The sequence below is a fragment of the Macrotis lagotis genome, chromosome 1 (genome assembly GCF_037893015.1).
Source record: "Macrotis lagotis isolate mMagLag1 chromosome 1, bilby.v1.9.chrom.fasta, whole genome shotgun sequence".
In the NCBI taxonomy this organism is placed as follows: domain Eukaryota; kingdom Metazoa; phylum Chordata; class Mammalia; order Peramelemorphia; family Peramelidae; genus Macrotis; species Macrotis lagotis.
The window spans coordinates 440318400-440340943 of NC_133658.1; the positions used below are offsets into that span (position 1 = coordinate 440318400).

General features: G+C 37.8%; 1 protein-coding gene across 4 annotated transcripts in view; it reads right to left on the bottom strand.

The window, feature by feature from the left end:
• TEDC1 (tubulin epsilon and delta complex 1) overlaps window positions 1–22544 on the bottom strand; it is a 77006-nt gene that overhangs the window by 48681 nt on the left and 5781 nt on the right. For 2 of the 4 annotated variants that reach the window (XM_074213307.1, XM_074213305.1), the window contains exons 3-4: window positions 18796–18998; window positions 13248–13400 (exon numbers count right to left, since the gene is read on the bottom strand). In XM_074213307.1, the coding sequence (XP_074069408.1) occupies window positions 13248–13400; window positions 18796–18998 (356 nt within the window). Of the gene's footprint in view, window positions 1–7773; window positions 7873–13247; window positions 13401–18795; window positions 18999–22544 lie in introns of all 4 variants that reach the window. The other 2 variants (XM_074213304.1, XM_074213306.1) reach the window with 2 other exon arrangements.

Here is a 22544-nt window from a genome sequence, read left to right on the forward strand (position 1 = left end):
TTCTCTCCCCTTTAATTTACTGCTCATGCAGGTCTATATTTTTTGGGGGAAGGAGGTATAATGTTTAATCTTAAACAAGAATATTTTATTAATGTGTACAAAATAAGAATTAATTTAAAAAATAATTCTGAAAAAAATGCTTATTTCAAAAAAAGGCTGATAACTTAAAGGTACATTTCTGTTTCTCTCTCCCCCTCCCCCCTTCTCCCCCTTTCTCTCATTCTCTTCATCACTACCCCTCAGGTCAGCTCTCCATGGATTCCCACCCATTCACACCAAAAGAGAGAGAGAGAGAGAGAGAGAGAGAGAGAGAGAGAGAGAGAGAGAGAGACCCTTAAAAATTGCCCTCCAGAACAGATGACTGAGAGACTATCACTGTCCCAAGATGGGGACTTGGCTTGAGGAGTCAAGATGGTTAAGAAACAAAAAGGAAGTTGCCTGAATTCTCCCCAATTCCCTTAGAAACAACTTTAAATCTCACCTCAAAATGAATAGTGGCATAAGAGAATCCACAAAAGGAAGGGTAAAACACTTTTTTCAGTCCAAGATAACATCAAACAACTGCAGGAAAGGTCTGTCCCACAGTCCAGCCCAAGCAGTGCCTAGTCAAGCCAGGAGAAGACCCTAACCCTAGCACAGATAAATAAGGCAAGGCCCTGCAGCCTTGGGTCAACAGACCAGTGGTACAGCAAGTCAGCTCAGAGGTCTTTAGTCCTAGCACAGCAGAAGTTTTGAGAGAATTAATTTCTTTTTGCATTTGCCCATTTGAAGATCTGAGAGATCTGTTTTCTTGTTGCAAGGTAATGTCTCTCCCAAATTTTCTAGTTGATTTTTAAACTCCTTCCTTATTTCTTCAAAGAAGTCTTTCTGTGCTAAAGACCAGATTGTATTCTCCTCAGAGGTTCCAGGTCTCTCTGAGTTGGGGTCTTTCCCTTCCAAGAATTTTTCTATGGATCCATCTTTCCACTGACCCTTCTTCATTTTGCTAAGACCTGAGTTGGGGTGGGGGGGAGCTAGTTCACAGGGGCTTGGGATCGCTAAAGGCTTTACTGAGTACAGTTTCTCTGGCTGGCCAGTAGGAGGTGCTGGTTGCTTTCTCTGGAGTGTCTGTGACCTTGGTTGAGGCCCTCTCCCTTTCCTTGAAGGGAGGAGTTGGAGCTATTGAATTCTTTTGCCCTCAATCAATGGTGGGCTTTACCCTGGCCTGAGGTCATTCCTCAGCTGGGCTGGTTCTTCTGCTCCCACACCTGGGCCTGAGGCAGAAGTAGTTTGCATTTGTTTGTTAGGTAAGAAGTCTGAGTTGTAAATGGGACTCAGACCAGAGGAGCCCAGGGATGGTGTCTGCAGCTCTCACGCTCCAGAATTCCCCCCCCAGCCCTGTCCAGGATCTCCAGGGGGACAGCTCCAACACCAGTGCCTCTGCTCCCCCGAAGACTCATGTCCCCGCGGTCTAGCCCCACCTCTGATCCAGCAGGTCTGGCTCTCCCGCCCTCAGACGTCCGGTTCCAATTCAGCTGCTAAATCTCGCTGATTAGGGCTGATCCTCCCTCAGAGCCCAGACTCAACCACCCAAATTCGGGTCAAAGCTGCTGCCAGAGACAAATCCTGAGGTAGATGTTCTTTCTCCTGGCTTTTTTTTTCTGGGTTTTGTGGTCGGATTTCTTTTAAGAGGTTTGTTTCATGTGATAGATGGGGAAGAGATCAGGAGACTTTAGAACTGTGCCTGTCTTCTCTCCACCATCTTGGCCAGAAGGAGAGATTGATTTTCAACAAGATTAAAATGTTTACATTTTCTTTTGGCGGGGAGGGGTTTGCAAGGCAATGAGGTTAAATGACTTGCTCGAGGTCACACAGCTAAATAAATATTAAGTGTCTGAGGCTGCATTTTAACTCAGTTCCTCTTGACTCCAGGGCCAGTGCTCTATCCACTATGCCACCTAGCTTCCCAAAATGTTTATAATTCTATATGGTAGTATAATATTTGTAACTCTTAAGAACTTTATTACAATAAGGGCAATTAAAAAGAAGAAACATAGACAGAGGGTGTGGATATAAGGTGTCTTTGATAGAATGGTACCCAAAAACACAAAATAAAAGGGTGAGAAAGAAGACTGCACTGGAAGTAAAAAAGGGGGTGGGGAGAGTAAAATGGGGCAAAATATCCTACATAAAAGAAATATGAAAAAGTTATTATAACTAAAGAAAAGAAGAGGGGGGGAAAGGATAGGGGCAAAATTTAAGCCTTAATCTCATCAGAACTGCTTCAGACAGGCATCCATGTTTCACCTCTGATTTTATTGGAAGGCTTAAAAAGATAATAAACTAGAAAGCTATCTTCATTTAGTTAATGCTTGTTGGTGGCACTAAATATTTTTATTATTTTAAGTAAAGTTTCCTTTATTCCTATGCTCTAGAGTATTTTTAATAGAAATGGGTGTTGCATTTTGTAAAAGAAATTTTCTATTATTCTCGATTTAGTAAAAAGACTTTATGAGATAGTCATGATGTTTAATTAATTAATTATATGGTCAATTATGCTAATATTTTCTTCATGTTGAACTAGTCTTGCATTCCTCATGTAAATCTTACCTAGTCATTTAATGTTTGCCCTTCATTTTCTTTTTTAATTTATTTTTTTATTAAAGATTTTATTTGAGTTTTACAATTTTTCCCCCAATCTTAGTTCCCTCCCCCTACCCCCCCATGGAAAGCAATCTCAGTTTTTGTTTCCATGTTGTACTTGATCCAAATTGAGTGTGATGAGAGAGAAATCATATCCTTAAGGAAGAAACAAAAAGTATAAGAGATAACAAGATCAGACAATAAGATATCTGGGGATTTTTTTTTCTAAATTAAAGGGAATAGTTTTTATGTCCTAGTACATGGTCAATTTTTGTATAAGATCCATGTACTGCAGAGAAAAAGGCATATTCCCTTCTATCCCCATTCAATTTCCTACATAAGTCTACCATATCTAGTTTTTCTAACAATCTATTTACCTCCTTAACTTCTTTCTTGTTTATTTTATGATTTGATTTATCTAGAACTGAGAGTGGGAGGTTGAGGTCTCCCACTAGTAGAGTTTTGCTATCTATGTCTTTCTGTAGTTCTTTCAGCTTCTCATCTAAGAATTTGAATGCTATCTGACTGGGTGCATATATATTCAGTATTGAAATAACTTTATTGTCTATGGTACCTTTTAGGAGGATATAGGCAATGGGGTTAAGTGGCTTGCCCAAGGCCACACAGCTAGGTAATTATTAAGTGTCTGAGGCCAGATTTGAACTCAGGTACTCCTGACTCCAGGGCCAGTGTTCTATCCACTTCACCTAGGTTCCCCTTTCCTTATCTCTTTTAAAGCTATCTATTTTTGCAGCTGCTTTGTCTGAGATAAGGATTGCTACCCCTTCTTTTTTCACTTCAGCTGAAGCAAAATATATTTTGCTCCAGTCTTTTACCTTTACTCTATATGTACCTCTCTGCTTCAAATGAGTTCCTTGTAAGCAGCACATTGTAGGAATCTGGTTTTTAATCCACTCGGCTATTTCTCTTAAGGTAGAGTTCATCCCATTCACATTCAAAGTTATGATTACTAACTCTTTATGGCCCTCCATACTATCTTCCCTCTGTTTGTATTTTCCCCCTTTATCCATATTTCCCAGTATTCTGTTTCTGAATACTACCCCCTTCAATGTGATTGCCCTCCTATATCCACCCCCTCCCCTTTCTTTCCCCTTCCCCCTTTTTTCCCTTTTCCCTTCCCTTCCTTTTGTTACTTCCCCTTTTTCCCTCCCCCTCCCTTTCTCTGCCCCCCTCCCCTTTTTTTTCCCCTTTTAGTACTTGAAAGGTGAGATTTTTTTAAGTTAACTGAGTATGTGTTTAAGTTGACGTTAAGCCAAGTCTGATGAAAAGAAGATTCAGGTATTTCTCATTTCCTCCCTTCTTCCCCTCTATTACCATAGGTATTTTGTACCTCTTAGTGTAATGAGATTTACCCCCATTCAATCCCATCCCTCCTCCCATCTCCTTCCTGTCCCCCTTTTTAAGGAGGTAGTGTTTTTAAAATCATTCTGAGTCATAGAAATTTCTGAGTATCTGTCACTTCTAGCTAAGTACATTCTATCTTAATAGAGTTAAAATTCTTGAGAGTTATTAATTAGTCTTTCTCCCAAGTGGCATTATAGCCAGTTTCATCCCATTGGATAGCAGTCTCATAGATAGGTCATGAATGTCCATCACTTCTGGCTAGGTATATTCTCTCTGTTAAGTTACAATCCTCAAGAGTTATGAGAATCTTTTTCCCCATGCTGGGATATAGCCAGTTTCAACTTATTGGATGCAAGTTTTTTTTTTCTTTACCCCCACTTTTTTTTAACCTTTTCATGTGTCTCTTGAACCTCCTGTTTGATGTCCAAATTTTCTATTTAGCTTTGGTCTTCTCATCAGGAATTTTTGGAATTCTTCCATTGCGTTAATTGTCCATCTTTTCCCTTAAAAGAGAAGGCTCAGCTTTGCGGGATAGTGGATTCTTGGCTGCATTCCAAGCTCCCTTGCTCTTCGAAATATCTCGTTCCAGGCCCTTCAATCCCTTGATGTTGATGCAGCCAGGTCCTGCACAATCCCTACTGTGGCTCCTTGGTATTTAAATTGTTTCCTTCTAGTTGCTTGAAGGATTTTCTCTTTTATCTGACAATTCTGGAATTTGGCTACAACATCCCTTGGTGTTTTCATTTTAGGATCTCTTTCTGGAGGGGATCACTGTATTCTTTAAATAACTACTTTGTCCTCTGGTTCCATGGTATCAGGGCAATTTTCCATCACTAGATCCTGTAATATTAAGTCCGGGCTTTTTTTCTCTTCAATGTTTTCAGGAAGTCCAATAATTCTCAGGTTGCCCCTCCTCGATCTATTCTCGATGTCAGTGGTTTTGCTGATGAGGTATTTTACATTTTCTTCTATTTTTTTCTATTTTTTTATTTTGTTTGATAGGCTCTTGCTGTCTCATGAAGTCATTAGTTACTACAGACTCCATTCTTTTTTTTAGGGAGGAGTTTTCTTTATTAACTTTTTGCAATTCCTTTTCCAATTGGTCAATTCTACTTTTGCAAGAGCTTTCCATTTGACCAATTGAGGTTTTGAACTATTTTCTTTTGCATTTGCCCAATTGAGGATCTGAGAGATTGTCTCATTTTGTATTTGTCCAATTCTATTTTCCAATGATTTGTTTTCTTGTTGCAAGGTGTTAATTTTCTCTTGGGTTTCTTTTTCCAAATTTTCCAATTGATTTTTAAACTCATTCCTTATTTCTTCAAGGAAGTCTTTCTGTGCTGGAGACCAGATCATATTCTCCTCAGAGGTTCTAGGTCTCTGAATTAGGGTCTTTTCCTTCCAAGAATTTTTTCTATGGATCCACCTTTCCAATGACCTTTCTTCATTTTGCTAAGACCTTGAGTTGGGGAGGGGCTGGTTCAGAAGTTTGGTGTTGGGATCGCTAGAGGCTTTACTCACTGAGTGAAATTTCTCTGGCTGGCCAGTAGGAGGTGCTGGTTGCTTTCTCTGGAGTGTCTGTGGTCTTGATTGAGGCCTACTCCCTTAGCCTGAAGGGATCGGTTAAAGTTGTTAAATCCTTTTGCCTTGGGGGCGGTTAGGTGGCGCAGTGAATAGAACAACAGCCTTGGAGTCAGGAGTACCTGGGTTCACATCCAATTCTGTTGAAAGTAAGGTTCAATGGATGGCTAGGTGGCACAGTGGATAAAGCACCAGTCCTGAAGTCAGGAGTACCTGGGTTCAAATTCAACCTCAGACACTTAATAATTACCTAGCCGTGTGGCCTTGGGCAAGCCACTTAACCCCATTGCCTTGAAAAAAAAACCCTAAATCTTTTGCCTTTAATCAATGGTGGGCTCTAGCCTGGGGTAAGGTCATTCCTCTTCCTATTGTCAGCTGGACTGGTTCTTCTGCTCACACACCTGTACCTGAGGCTGAAGTAGTAGGTAAGTGTGTTTGTTCTGGGAAGAGGCCTCAGACTCAATGGAGGCATGGACTCAAGAGTTCCTCAGACCCGAGGAGCCCAGGGATGATGTGTCCACCGCTCTCCTGTACTGGAACTCTCCCCCCACCCTGCAGGCAAGCTCCAGAGGGTCAGTACCAACACAAGTGCCTCTGCTCCCCAGTAGACCCAAGCCCCCACCCCACCGCTGATCCAAGTAGGTCCTGCACTCAGGTTCCAATCCAGCCCTTTATCAGGCTGATCTGTGGCTGATCCGCCCTCTGCTACCGGACTCACCCAGGACTGCAGAAGACAAATCCTGAGGTAGATGTTCTTTCTCCTGGCTTTTCTTTCTGGGTTTTGTGGGTTGGATTTCTGTTAAGAGGTTTGTTTCATATCATAGATGGGGAAAGATTAGGAGACTTTAGAACTGTGCCTGTCTTCTCTCCGCCATCTTGGCCGGAAGTCCCCCTTTGCCCTTCATTTTCAAAGAAGACCATAACATGAGGAGGTGATGCTATAACAAGCACATGAATTGGATTTGAGGAGGTTTTTAAATAAAACTAGTTTTTAATTTTTTTTATTTATTAGTTCAATGGCATTTTTTACTTTCAAATTCATTAATTTCTCCTTTGATTTTTAGAAATGTCAATTTGATGTCTATTTTAGGATTTTTAATCTATTCTTTTTCTAACTTTTTTTGTTGCATACCCAATTTATTGATTTGCTTTTTCTCTATTTTTATTGACGTCAGCAATTAGATATAAATTTTCCCCTAAGTACTGCTTTCGCTACATGCCACATCCATAAATTTGTGTTCCCATTGATGTCATTTTCTTTAATGAAAACTATTATTTTTATGATTTGTTCTTTGACCCTTTTTTTAGGATTAGATTATTTAATTTACAATTAATTTTTAATTGATATATATCTTATTTTTCTTGGGGGGGATTTTTGTCAGTGTTTTCTGTGGCCTCCATTGGGCAGAGGCATGGGGAAAATGAGTGCACAACTATTGGCTAGTACCAACAGAGAAACACTGCACTACCACATGAGTACACTCTACATCTGGCAGAGACACACCTTAGCCACAGGACTAGAGGATCCAAGAAAGGGGGGGCAGGGACTTGACACATAGCCAACCCAAATGGATGCAGCAGTGGGGCAATTCAGCAAAAACTTAGAATCATACACACACACACACACACACACACACACACACACACCCTTGACAGCAACATGGCACTACCTCACAGGAAGCAAGGCCTCCTATCCCAAGACGAGGATAGGATACCTGGGAGCCAACTGTCCATAGATAACAAACATCTTGAGCCTTCCCCAGGAGAGTTCAACCAAGGGATGGTATCCCCAGAAGGCAATCAACAGGGGAAGAGTCAGGAAAACAGTATAAAAATTATTAGAATGTAAATGTAGAAACCAACAACAAAACAATCAGAATTGAATGCTCTGAAAGTATGATAACCAAGCTTGATCCCAAAGAAGAAATATAAAAAAGCCCCTCCTCCAATTTCTTAGTTTAGGTGGAAAACAACAGATTGCAACAACATATATAATGTTATACATTTCCAATATATTAGTCAGTTTTACTGAACAGCTTCCCCCCCCCCCCCCACTATATTATTATTTGTTATAAAGGAACTGGTTCTCCCAGAAGGTAGAGCTACATTGGGAAATGTAAGTGACATAAAATTTATCAACTAAAAAAATTTTTAAATAACACTTTTCCTGGGTCTAAGAAATCCCTGCAGTTTTACTAGTCTTACTTGCTTGCTACTTTCTGGGAACCTGAGTAGCTCTGTTTCAAGTACAGAGAGATGGCCAATGCTCTGGTCAGGATGACAGTGTCTTGTGTACAAATGAATCTGAAATACATAAAAATTAATTTAAAAAATAAGCAAAAGTTAACATTGTTCATTTCCAAAAAAGATGGTAGGAGGAGGGGCCGCTAGGTGGCGCAGTGGATAAAGCACCAGCCCTGGTGTCAGGAGTAACTGGGTTCAAGTCTGGTCTTAGATACTTAATAATTACCTAGCTGTGTGGCCTTGGGCAAGCCACTTAACCCCATTTGCCTTGCCAAAAAAACTAAAAAAAAAAGAAAAAAAAGATGGTAGGAGGAAAGCTTATTAAAGAGTGCAGCCAACTAATGCTCCCCAAGTAAATAAAAACTGGCATACCAAAACAGAAAGAGAAGGAAAAAGGGAAGAGAAGGGAGAAAGATGGAGTAAGAAGGAGGGGGGAGGGACAGGGGGAAGGGGTGGGGATGTGAATGAAGGAGGAGAGGATGGACCATGGGGGGAAGAGTGGTCAGAAATAACACATTTTCTTTTTTACTTCTTACAAGGAACTGGGATTGGATGGCCTAACTGGGACCATAGGGCCAGGTGGATGCTGGGTCTAAGGGGTGGTAGGGGGGCTCAGGGCCTCTTGGCCCCAGGGCCAGGGATCTATCTGCTGTGCCACTCAGCTACCCTACAGCAGAGTCAGAGTGAAAGGAGAGAGAAAATATAGCACATAGTAATGGAGAAATACAAAAGGAGGGCATTGAGATCAGCAATGGCAACAGTGGAAAAATATGGAAGTAATTTTTTTGATGGACTGATCATAAAGAATGTGATCCACCCACGACAGAGTTGTTGGTGTTGGAACACAGACTGAAGCACATTATTATTATTATTATTGGGGGGGGGGGGGTGCAGGGCAAATGGGGCTAGGTGGCCTCCCTGGGGCCGCATAGCAGGGTGATTGTTGGGTGTCTGAGGCCAGATTTGGACCCAGGTGCTCCTGGCTCAAGGGCCAGTGCTCTATCCGCCACCCAGCCACCCCTACTACTATTACTATTTTATTTTATTTTGGGTCTTTTTTTTTTTCTTTTTTGGTTTCTGCAGGGCAGTGGGGTTGGGGTAGTTTGCATGTCACACAGTTGGGTGATTGTTTGATATACGGGGCCAGATACGGGCTCAGGTACTCCTGACTCCAGGGCTGGTGCTCCATCCACTGCGCCACCTGGCCCTACCTACAATTATTACTATTTTTTTATTTTAATTGTAATTTTTTTCTCTTCCTTTATCGCTCAAGCGAGTCTATATTTTGGGGTGAGGGGGTATTTTGTTTACTCTTAAATAAGAATATTTTATTAATGTATAAAAAATTATTTGTACAAAATGAGACTATTAAATAATAAATAAATAAATAAATAGATAAATAAATAAATAAAAGAAAAAAGGGAGAAAGAGAGAGCAAACATAATAAAATACTCAAAAAATAATTTCAAAAAAAGAAAAGGGTAATAAGCAAGAAGAAAAAAGTCTCTAATATTATAAACAATTTTGCATTGCTAAAATATGCCAAAAAAAGTAACAAATTAATTTCAACTATTCAGGAAATGAAACCCAGCAAAATTCACATCAGACTAGAAAAAAAACTATCACCTTAAAGGAAATAAAGGGAGATCTCAGGTCTATAAAGAAAAACATGAAATTCTTGGTGAGAGTTATCAGTAAAATTGAATCAAGACATGAACATCAGTATCTTGGTGCCTTGTTTTCAGCATTTACAATCCTCTGTGTAATTTGGCTTATTTATTTTTATAACTGTCAACTTTCAAATATTATTCCTTAAATGTTAATGAGATGATCTAGCTTAAATGAGTCACTTGTAAAACTTTCTATAAACCAATTTTTCCCTACTGCCTCTCACTGGTTTATGAGGTGATCATCTTATATATATTTACAGTTTTTTTAGTAGATTGGATTAGAGTTCTTTTAATTATAGAAGTAGTTTCTCATTTTTATTCTAATCTGCTGCCACTCTTTCTACTCTCCTCTCCTATACCCACTTTTTCATTGAAATCAAGTACACATTTGTTTAATTTGGACTGTCTTAAAATTAATTTAATTTTTCTGCTTTTCTTCCTTTAAACAAATGTTTGTCATGAGCTCTGCCAAGTGAGATGACCAAATATCCCAGAAAATCATTTCCTGTTTTAGGATTCATGATGAAACCATTTCTGCAATTTTTTTTACTCTTCTAGTTTTATTTATAGCAAGAATATTATTGATATGACCTTCAGTTTTTCCACATAATATGTTGCCTTGGTAATTGGACCACTGTCCCACTTTTAAGAATATCAACAGTAAAATCAATGTCTATAGATAGTCTCTGTAATTCCCTTTCCTACCACTCAATCCATGCCACTAAAGGAGTCCTAGCACTCACTTGGATAAGCATTGAGAACGTGCATTTACCTCAAGGCTACTGTGAGGCATCACAGCAGGACTTTAGTGAGAAAATACATGATCATTTCTATGAATCCAATAACACTCTCAAAATTAATTTGCATTTTAATAATCAATATTAACATCTGTATAAGTTTGATAAATAATAATAAATCACATTGTAAAAGATCATATGTTCACTATACAAAAGATGTGTTTGTTGCTTATGGTCACCCAAATATTTTGTTGGAAATAAAGATAAAAATGATAAAGAAAAAAATGAATCAAGACAGAGCGATAAAAATCAACAGCATGAAAAAAGTTATAAAAATTATAAAGACATTCAATTTTGAATGTTTGTTGTTTTTATATTTACATTGTAGTCAATGTGTACAATGTACAGTTTTAAATACTGCTTCCTTCAATTTGAATCAGGTCACATAAGTCTCTTAAATCTTCACAACTTACAGTATCAAAAGCCTTGGTCAGATCCACACAAGCTGGTTAACTAGATTAATTTTGAATGCCAAACTTATCCCAGTTTCATGGCACTCTTCTTCACTGTGACCACTCCAGAAAAACATTTATCTAGCTCCAAATTCAGTAAGCTGGCCTTCATTTGCCAGTCTTATTTCACTCAGGGTTGCCATTTGTATGCAATATCTGCTGAGTCTTCATGAAACAGGAGCTGTTCATCTTTAGGTCTCCTGGATTTTGTGTTGTCTATAAGTGTACACACATTCCATGTAATGATGGTGAGTGGAATCATCTTTGCAGAAGGTTTTGTGCTAGTTTTGTGTTTCAACATTTGAGACAGGTAAAAATGGCAAAATTGTATAGAGGACTTTTGATTCATGTGTAAATTGGTTTTATATGAGGCAGAGTTGCACAAAGTCATCAACCTCACTCTCTTTGCCAGAGTCATCATAGTCCCAGTGGCAAGACAACTGGTGATGGTTTGAGATGCAGTGGATGACTTTAGCATCTTTGATATCTAACCAACCTTTAAGTGCTCCACAGAGGCTGCTTCAGCTGCTTTCATGGCTATTAGAATGAATTGTTCTTAGTCCCCCCATTCCACCAGGGAAAGAGTTCAAATACTTGGGGTAGATACCCCTCCCAACTCACCAGTGGTTATCCTCAACCTGGTTTACCATTTCTGCCAAATGGTCTGACACCTGTGCATGATACAGCTTCTTGGAGTCAAAGGTCAGAGATGGGTGGATCAGGTGGACACCAAAGTGTAAAGCAGCCCTAAAAAGGGTTCAAAAGCCCTCACACCAGAGATACTAGGCTTCTTTTAACACAACCACACCCCATATGTGTGTGTATATATATATATGCATATATGTATGTATGCATGTATGTATGCATGTATAGCTATATGCATGCTATCATACATACTTTATGCTGGATACTGTGGAATACCAAAATAAATATTTATCTGAACATCATATAAACAGGTAAAATGTATTTTGTCCTATTAATTTATAGAAGAATGAGTTACTGTGCTATGGACCATGAATACAAATAAAAGGTAAAACAACAGTCCCTCCCCTCTAGGACAATCTAAAAAGGAAAGACAATATGAGAATAAATAAGTATGGTAAAGACAGTATAAATAGATAATCTGAAAGAGGAAAGGCATTAGCTGCTAGGACCCTTTCCTGATACCTTATTGATCTGAGTTGAGCCTTTTAGGAAGCTAGGGAAAATGAAGAGGTAAAAGTGAAGGCTATCAAGATCCCCAAGTCCAGACCACTCCTCTCACTTCTTTTTTTACTATTAGGAGACATAACATTTTCAAGAGTCAAGGTCCAGCAAGCAAACTGTGCCCTGAGCTTGGCATGTCAACAATCCTTTGTGCTCACCCATTTAGAGCAGACACCAGTACACATGGCTAATTTCCCTCCTCCAAAAGAATAAAGTAGTCAATTTTTTTTTCCTATATCCTCCTTAGTTTTATTTTATTTTGTTTTTCAGAATTAATGGTTGTAGCATAACCTCTGTGAAAAACCTCTGGAGTTCTTTGGTCTTTAATTTCAAAGAGGAAAGAACATCCAGACATGTATAGAAAAAAATAGAAAAAGGAATGTTTTGTGTGAGAAACTGCAGATAATGTAGCTTGATCATACTATTCATGGCAGAAATTAAGGTAGAAATTAAAGTGTAGGAAGACTGGAAGAGTAGAGCTAAGTGGCACAGTGGATAGAGCACTGGCCCTGGTGTCAGGAGGACCTGAGTTCAAATCCAGTATTAACTAGCTAATATGACCTTGGACAAGTCACTTAACCCCATTGCTTCACAAAACAAAACAAAAAAAAAGACTGTAAAGGTTAGAAATGGAGCCAGGTCACAAAGAATTTTAAATGCCAAATAAATAAGTTTATCTTTGATCTTAAAAAAAAAAATCACTGAAGTTTGCTAAATCAGGAGGTGTCATTTTAGAAAAATCACCTTGGCAGCTGATAGATTAGATAGTGAGGATATATTAAAGTGAGGAGAGACTTGAAGCAATAAAACCAAGGGATGAGGGCTCAAGCTAGAACTGAAAGCGTGAAAAGAGAAGTTATAAAACTAAAAACAACTTCAGATAAGGAGGCCCATTTTGGACGTGAACTGAGTTTGAGAGTGCCGATGGAACATCCAGTTAAAGATGTTCAAGAGGCAGTTGAAGATGTATAACTATAGCACAGCAAAGAGATTATTAGGGATGAACAGACAGATCTGGAGACATATGATGATTGGACCCATGGGAGTTGATGAGATCACCAAATGAGATAATATAGAAGAAAAGAAAGAGCCTAGCACATAATCTTGGTGAATACTGATAATAATAGAGAAGTCAATTAATGAGACAGAAAAGGAGCAATGAGACAGATAAGAAAAACAAGGCAGCAATGTCACAAAAACCTAGAGATAAGAGGATCTAGAAGAAGATAATGATCAAGCAGGTACAAAATAATATAAACATTTGTATTTAAAAACAAAGGAAAATATAGTAAGAGGAGGCCAGTCCTTACCTTATTCAGGAGAATACATTGTTCTTGCTGGCTGGCATGCAAATTTCGCCAATGGAAACGCAATTTCCCAAGAAGCCAGTGAATATAACGAATGTCTACACGTCCCTTAGGGCCAAGGGCCAATGGGACTGGATAGCTGGTCAGGTCCTTACACTGAAAATGCATCATATATATTTCTCAAAAATATGCCATACTAATAATGCTATTCCAAAATATATCAATACATGCTCATGTACACACACACACACACACACACACACACACACAGATAAACACATTCTTTGCTCCTACAATCATTCCCACTCAGTAATTCCAAAATGGCAACATCTCCCCAAGAAGCATCTTAGCCACCCACCCCTAACCAGACCATGACTCCAACCATCTTTCTCAACTACCTTGTCCTCTCCCCATACCTCTAGCCAATGCCTCGGAAACCCTCAAAGCTAGTTCCATTCAGGATATACCTTCATAAATCCCAATTGTACATAGGAAATTCCTGCAACTTAGTCATACTCCAGCATGCTCCATCCACCCTTCAGGTAATACATCACCCTTGAAACTCAGTCCTACTCTGTACATATCCCCTAACTATAATAAATAAAGCTCTAATAGCTCAGCTTTAATGACAAGGAAGATCAAAGCACACACTCAGAAAAAGACAACAAAGTCAAAACTACTATATCCCAAACCTCAAAGACAAATATGAATTGATATTAGGCCCAAAAAGAATTCCTGAAAGTGCTCCAAAAGAAATTTAGAAATAAGAGAGGTATATTAAAAAATTAGGAAAAGAAATGAGAGCTGCAAAAAAAATCATGAAAAAAGAATTAACAGCTTCATAAAGGAAGCACAACAAAAATGAAAAATTAACCATTTAAAAAAAAGAGAATGAAAGTTAAGAGGCACAAAAGTTTACTTAAGAACTTCTAAAAAAAGGCAAATTGACCAAATGGAAAAGTACTAAAATTCATTGGAAAAAAAGAATTCCTTAAAAATTAGAATTGGGCAAATGGAAACTAATGCCTTAAGAGGCAGCTAGGTGAACCAGTGTATAGAGCACAGGAGGAACTGAGTTCAAATTCGGCCTCAGACACTTAATAATTGCCTAAGTGTGTGACCTTGGGCAAGTCATTTAACCCCATTGCCTCAAATAAATAAAAAAAAAATTTTTAAAACTAAGGTATCAAGAAACAATAAAATGGGGCAGCTAGGGTAGCACAGTGGATAGAGCACCAGCCCTGGAATCAAGAGTACCTGAGTTCAAATCCAGCCTCAACCACTTAATAATTACCTAGCTATGTGGCCTTGGGCAAGCCACTTAACCCCATTGCCTTGCAAAAAACAATAATTAAATAAACAAATAAATAAGAAACAATAAAACAAAGTCAATGGAATGAAAAAATAAATGGAAAACAATTGATCTGAAAACAGATCAAGAAGAGATCATTTAAGAATTAATAGCCTGCAGAAAGCCATGATCAAAAGTAAAACTGTCCTGATATCTTAGATCCAAGGGGTAAAGAAATTGAAAGAATCCAAAAATTACCTCCTGAAAAAGTTCTCAAAAATGAAAACTCCCAAGAATATACAACAAAATTCCAAAGCTTCCAGATCAAGCAAAAAATACTATAAGCATCAATAAAGAAACAATTCAAATATTGTGGAGTCACAGTCAATATAACACAAGATTTAACAGCTTCTATGTCAAAGGACCAGAGGGCTTGGAATATGATATTCTGGAAGGTAAAGGAGCTACCATATTTCCCTGAAAGTAAGACTAAGTTGTATAATAGTTTTTGCTCCAAAAGATGCATTAGGTCTTATTTTCAGAGGATCTCTGGAGATAGGGAGTCATTCCTGAAATCATTATTTGATCTATTCTTCTCTCTGCAACAAAGTACTTCGTGTATTAACACAAGAAGTGCCAGCTGAATCTGGAGACTAGCAGATCTCTTTGGTCACCTCACAAAACAAGTGGCATCTTCTTATAAGTGCTTGTGTGTACCAGGCTTTTTCGGTTTCAAGAACATAAATCCAAGAAATTTTATATTTCTTTTGCCCTTACTGATTAAGTAGTAGGGCTTTATTTCCATTCATGTTATTCATGCATTTTGTCTGTACTCCAATGGGTCATCTAACAATAAGTTTCCAGTTCATCTGTTTATATAGATGTTTACCTTTCATCCAAAAACTTGGAAATTTGGGAATTTACAAATAATTATAATTTATATTATCATTTCTTTAACTATTAATGTCAATAAAATTATTTATTTATATTTAATTCATATTAACATTATTATTTTGTAAGTCAATGCGTCCATCATGTGTAGCAAAATGCAGCCCTCTAGCTGATAATCTTAACTGGGCTTATGTAGTGCTTATATTCCAAGAAACCTGAAAAATCATGTTAGGTCCTATTTTCCAGTTATGCCTTATTTTTCGGGGGAGGGTAGTACATCCAAGAACCCAGAAGAATCATGTACCTAGCAAAACTGAGTATAAACCTTCAGGGAAAAAAACAGACCTAATGAAATAGAGAACTTTCAAGATTCATGTTAAAAAGACCAGAGCTAAATAGAAAATTTGACTTTTCAATATAAGACTCAAGAGAAGCATAAAGAGGTAAATAGGAAAGAGAAATAAGGGATGCAATAAGGCTAAATTATTTACATTCCTATATGGGAAGATGATACTTTCAACTCCCAAGAACTTTCCTATTATTAGGGAAGTTAGGACTATACAGAATCAAAGGATGTGAAACTAAGTTAAATATGATGGGATGATATCTGAAAAAATAAAATTAAGGAATGAGAAAGAGAATGTACTAAGAGAAAGAGGAAAGAAGAAGAATGCGGTAAATTATCTCACATAAATTTTTAAAATGGAGGACCAGATGGGGGAAATGGAGAGAGTACCTGAAACTTTCTTTTTTTTTTAGGTTGTTTTTTTTTTCTTTGCAAGGCAATGGGGTTAAATGGCTTGCCCAAGGCCACACAGCTAGGTAATTATCAAGTGTCTGAGGCCGGATTTGAACTCAGGTACTCCTGACTCCAGGGCCAGTGCTCTATCCACTGCGCCACCTAGCCATCCATTGAACCTTACTTTCAACAGAATTGGCTCAAAGAGGGAATAGCATACACACTTAATTGAGTAAAGAAATCTATATATCCCATAGGGAAGTAGAAGGGTAAGGGAATAAGATAAGGTGGATGGGGAGTTCTGATAGAAAGGAAGGAAGATTAAGGGAGGTAGTTGTTAGAAGCAAAGTAGAATAGGCTAAGTGCTTTACAAACTGGGAGGTGGTTATTATTATTCCCATTTTTCAGATGAGGAAACTAAGGCAAACAGAAATTAAGTAACTTGCAGTTAGTGTCTGAGCAAGGTGGCATTTGAACTCAGATCTTCTCAACTCTAGGCCCAGGGTCCTATCTATTGTACCACCCCACTGCCCCTAGGTAGTCTCTGAGATTCCTTCTAATGCCAAGATTCTGCCATTGGCTAACTGTCTTTTTCACTATACTTCCAACATGAGTAAAGAGAAGCTGTTCTGGGATTGATAGGCTGGTAAAAGCTACAATTCACTAGCTGAAGTCTAGTTAGGCAGTAAGTAACTACATAGGATCACAGATCTATGGATTTCCTGGGAAGCAGAGCCACCTACAGGTATAGGGCAGAAACACCTGTCTTATGCAGTTCATGTATCAGAATGCACATTCATGGTGCTCATGTATACCCACTGTGGCACACATGGTGGGAGCATGAAATTCCCTCAGAGCAGAAACAGATTTGCTACTCTTTAATACACTTATAATTTGCTTGGTTGCAATTCATGTCTCTCAGGTCCAGTGTGAAATGAAAAGAGAGAATTAAATGGTTGGGGAGGGAAAGGGGGAGAACCCTGATATATAAGGTTAGTGGCCTGAGTTTCCAGAAAATGATCAGTGGATGAAAATTCACTGGATGCTAGGCAAGTCTAACATACAAGCATTGCTTGCTATACTAGGAAAAAAGTTGCAGAAGATTTAAAACTCAGAAGGAATGGGAATATGTTCTAAGATCTGAAGCATTAAGGAAAATCTGTTCTAAGTTAGTCTGAAATACTAGTTAGTAATAGAGGGGTTAAGTTTCACCAAAAGGAGAAAGCAACTTGCATGTAACTGAAAAAGGACATGACTACCAACACCCAGGGTAGATATATACACAAAGTTAAACAGGGCTACCTACCTCTAGTCTGTGATTAGTGTCTAATGCATCTTTGTTTCATTTTACTTTACTTTAGTTACCTAGTAAAGCTAAGTGATAAAATGGATAAAAGAACCAAGCCTGGAATCAGGAAGCCCCAAGTTCAAATCCAACCTCAAACACTTACTAGTATAGGTAAATCATTTAACTTGCCTATCTAACCTTTCTCAGTTGTAAATTGATAATAGCACCTATCTCCCAGAGTTGTTATAAAAACAAAATGAGATATTAATAAAGGTCTTGGTCTGGCATAAAGCTGATGTTTAATAAACGTTTAATCAACTTCCCCTCCCTTCTCTAGTTGTCATTGTCTTAAAGACAAAAGTTTGTAGAATTCTGAAATTGCAAAATCTAGTGGAAGTTGATGGCCACGAGAGAAAAATCTAAAGCAGGTGTTTGGGTCATCGAGAAAAACAATTCCTTAAAAATTAAAATTGGACAAGTGGAAGCTAATGACTCCATGAGACACCAAGAAACAATAAATTAACAAAGTCAAAAGAATGAAAAAAATAAAAGAAAATGTGGATTATCTCATTGGAAGACTAAACTGGAAAACAGATCAAGGAGAGATCATTTAAGAATTAACTGGAACTTACATAGCAAAATGGATTAGAAACCAGAATTCAACAATATGTTGTTTACAAAAGACACAATTCAAACAGAAAGACACACACAGAGTTAAACATGATTAATATGGATCTATGTTTAGCATGGTTATATATGGACAGCCTATATTAGATTGCTTTCTATCAGAGGGAAAGGGGAGAGGAGAGAGTAAGAAAAATGTGAAACTCAAAATCTTGCCAAAAAATGATTGCTGAATGTACTTAGAAAAGTAAATAAATATTTTTTTAAAAAGAAAGAATAAAAAGATGCACAGGGGTTCGGTGGATCTGGTTAATAAAACCAATAAAGGGCCTTGTACCCAAAAGATACTTTATTAAATGAATAAAGATCAAGCTGAACTCTACTTTCCAATGAACAAAGAGACTTTTAACATAATTTTTGAGATATAATGAAATTATGTAATTTTTCTGAACTCTATTGATTTAAAACTATTTATTTCCCTGTACTTAGAAGCACTGAACACTGGTAGTATATAATTGCTAACTCTAAGACAGGAGAAAAAGCCAAAGGTTTGTTTTCTATCAAGCAGTGGGCCGAGAAAAAGGAAATTCAGGTTGGAAGTATTGGGTTATGATATGAGGAAGAAGTAGAAAAGTCATTCCCTGGAGATCAAGGAAGAAAAGTTAACAGGTATCTCCTGTGCCCAAACAATCCCCAACCCCCAAGAATGAGAACTCACTGAGCATATCCAGACAGCATCGCCTCGGTGTGTACAGTTTAGGCAAAGAAATCTCTCTGGCAGACTGAGGTATGCAAGTAGCCAAGAGAAGGCCAGCAACAACTCACAGCTGCCATGAGAGTCAACTTCAGGAATCTGGTAAAAATGTCTTCTCCCATAGCCATGGCAGTAGAGTACCCATTTCACAAAACGGATCTGGCCCTCTGTGAGGAATAAATAAGAATAGAAGTTCAAGTCTCTCCAGCACATTCTCTCTTTCTTCCCTTACTAGTACCCTAAAACCCTGAGAGACTAATCTCACCACTCACCATCCCATTCTACTCAGTCCTTCTTCCCCTGGTCTAAATCTGGCCCATTTCTTTACAAAGTCCATGCTGGCCTATCAAGCTTAAAGTGATTATCTTCTCTGAAATCTAGCCTTTAACAACTTAAATCCTCATCTGGGATTTTGCACTTATCATACTGAGTCTTGTAGAAATGTTTATCTTTTTAATACAAAGAGCATCCCTCTATCCCCAAGTTATGAGCTCCTTTTGGGCAGGGTCTAAATCTGATCCTTCCTTTTCAGAATCACATAATGTGAAAATTCAGGAATTATCAGATTAGAAGGAACTTCAAAAGTCATCTAGGGCAGCACAGCAGATAAAGTGCTGAGCTTAAAGTCAGGAAGACCTGAGTTCAAATCTGTTCTCTGACATTTATTAGCTTCATGACCCTAGGCAAGTCATTTAACCTCTCTGTCAGACTCAGTTTCTTCAACTATAAAATGAAGATTATAATAGCACTTACTACTCAGTGTTACCATGACAATTAAATGAGATAAGATTTTAATTATTTAGCACAGTGCCTGACACATCTAGTAGACCCGAAATAAATATGCATTTCCTTTCTTCCAATCTGAACCTGAGTAAGAAATTTCCTCTAACAAATGTCATCCAGTCTTTGTCCAAAAGCTTCTATAAAAAAAAGAATCCATTACTCACCCAGGAAGCCCATTCTATATTGAAGGACCTTAAATTGTTAGGAAAATTATCAACCCAAAATTTTCTTCTTTACATCTTTATCCCTTGCTCCTAGTTCTGTACTCTGAAAAAAGGAGGAAAAAGTCTTATCTCTTTTCCATCTGATGGTCCTTCATTATTCCTTTAAGTCTCCTCTTTTCCAGGATAAACATCCCAATTCCTTCAACTAGGCCTCATCTAGAATAACTTCAAGGTCTTTCACTATTCCAGTAAGTCTCCTCTCTAGTTTATCCATTACCTTCCTCACACTGAACATAATATTCCAGATGTGATATGACCAAGGCAGAACAGAACTAACCACTCCCCAGTACTACATACTATACCTACTCAGATCCATTACCATTTTTTTGGCTACTACTATTTGTTGATTCTACCTCTGCACACCCTCAAATCCTTTGGAATTGCCATTTCCTTCATTCTAGAGTTTCTCTTTTTTTTTCCTTAAAAATTTGATTTATTTTGAGTTTTACAATTTTTCCCAAATCTTACTTCCTTCCCCCCCACCCCCCCACAGAAAGCAATTTGTCAGTCTTCACATTGTTTCCATGTTGTACACTGATCCAAATTGAGTGTGATGAGAGAGAAATAATATTCATAAGGAAGAAACAAAGTATAAGAGATAACAAAAATCAGACAATAAGATATCAGGTTTTTTTTTCTAAATTAAAGGGAAAAGTCCTTGAACTTTGTTCAAAGTCCTCAGTTCTTTATCTGGATACAGATGGCACTCTCCATTACAGACAGCCCCAAATCAAATTGTCCCTGACTGTTGCACTGATGGAATGAGTGAGTCCATCAAGGTTGATCATCACTCCCATGTTGCTGATAGGGTATGCAGTGTTTTTCTGGTTCTGCTCATCTCACTCAGCATCAGTTCATGCAAACCCCTCCAGGCCTCCCTGAATTCCCATCCCTCCTGGTTTCTAATAGAACAATAGTGTTCCATGACATACATACATATACCACAGTTTGCTAAGCCATTCCCCAATTGAAAAAACATTTACTTGATTTCCAATTCTTTGCCACCACAAACAGGGCTGCTATGAATATATTTGTACTAGTGATGTTTTTACCCTTTTTCATCATCTCTTCAGGGTACAGACCCAGTAGTGGTATTTCTGGATCAAAGGGTATGCACATTTTTGTTGCCCTCTGGGTGTAGTTCCAAATTTCTCTCCAGAAAGGTTGGATGAATGCACAGCTCCACCAACAGTGTAATAGTGTCCCAGATTTCCCACAACCCTTCCAACAATGATCATTATCCTTTCTGGTCATATTTGCCAGTCTGAGAGGTGTGAGGTGGTACCTCAGAGAAGTTTTAATTTGCATTTCTCTAATGAGTAATGATTTAGAGCAATTTTTCATATGACTATGGATTGCTTTGATCTCATCTGTAAGTTGCTTTTGCATATCCTTTGACCATTTGTCAACTGGGGAATGGCTTTTCTTTTTAATTTGACCCAGTTCTCTGTATATTTTAGAAATGAGTCCTTTGTCAGAAATATTAGTTGTTAAGATTGTTTCCCAGTTTACCACATTTCTTTTGATCTTAGTTACACTGGTTTTATCTGTGCAAAAGCTTTTTTAATTTAATGTAATCAAAATCATCTAGTTTGTTGTTAGTGATGTTCTCCATCTCTTCCTTAGTCATAAACTGCTTCCCTTTCCATAGATCTGACAGGTAAACTAGTTCTTGATCTTCTAATTTGCTTATAGTATTGTTTTTTTATGTCTAAAACCTGTATCCATTTGAATCTTATATAGGATGTGAGGTGTTGGTTTCACCTAAATTTCTTCCATACTAACTTCCAATTTTCCCAGTAATTTTTATCGAAGAGAGAGATTTTATCCCAATAGCTGGACTATTTGGGTTTATCAAACAGCAGATTACTATAATCATTTCCTGCTATTGCACCTAGTCTATTCCATTGGCCCACCACTCCTAATTTCTTAGCCAATACCAGACAGTTTTGATGACTGATGCTTTATAACGTAATTTTAGATCAGGTAGGGCTAAGCCCCCTTCTTTTGCACTTTTTTTCATTGAATCCCTAGAAATTATTGACTTTTTATTTCTCCATATGAATTTACTTATAACTTGTCCTAACTCATTAAAGTAATTTTTTTTGGAATTTTGATTGGTAGGGCACTAAACAGGTAGTTTAGTTTTGGTAGAATTGTCATTTTTTTTTTATTAGCTCTACCTATCCATGAGCAGTTGATATTTGACCAGTTATTTAAATCTGATTTAATTTGTGTGAGAAGTGCTTTATAATTGTTTTCAAAAAGTTTCTGAGTCTGCCTTGGCAAACAGACTCCCAGTTATTTTATATTGTCTCACTTTACTTTGAATGGGATTTCTCCTTCTAGCTTTTCCTGCTGTATCTTGCTAGTCATATATAGAAAAGTTGAGGATTTATGAAGGTTTATTTTATATCCTGCAACTTTGCTAAAATTGCTAATTGTTTCCAGTAGTTTTTTAGAAGATTTCTTGGAATTCTCATCATGTCATCTGCAAAGAGTGAGAGTTTTGTCTCTTCCTTCCCAATTCTAATTCCTTCAATTTCTTTTTCTTCTCTAATTGTTGAAGCTAACATTCCTAATACAATATTGAATAGTAGTGGTGATAATTGGGCATCTTTGTTTTACTCCTGATCTTATTGGGAATGCCTCTAGCCTCTTCCCATTGAATATAATGCTTGTTGATGGTTTCAGATAGATACTGCT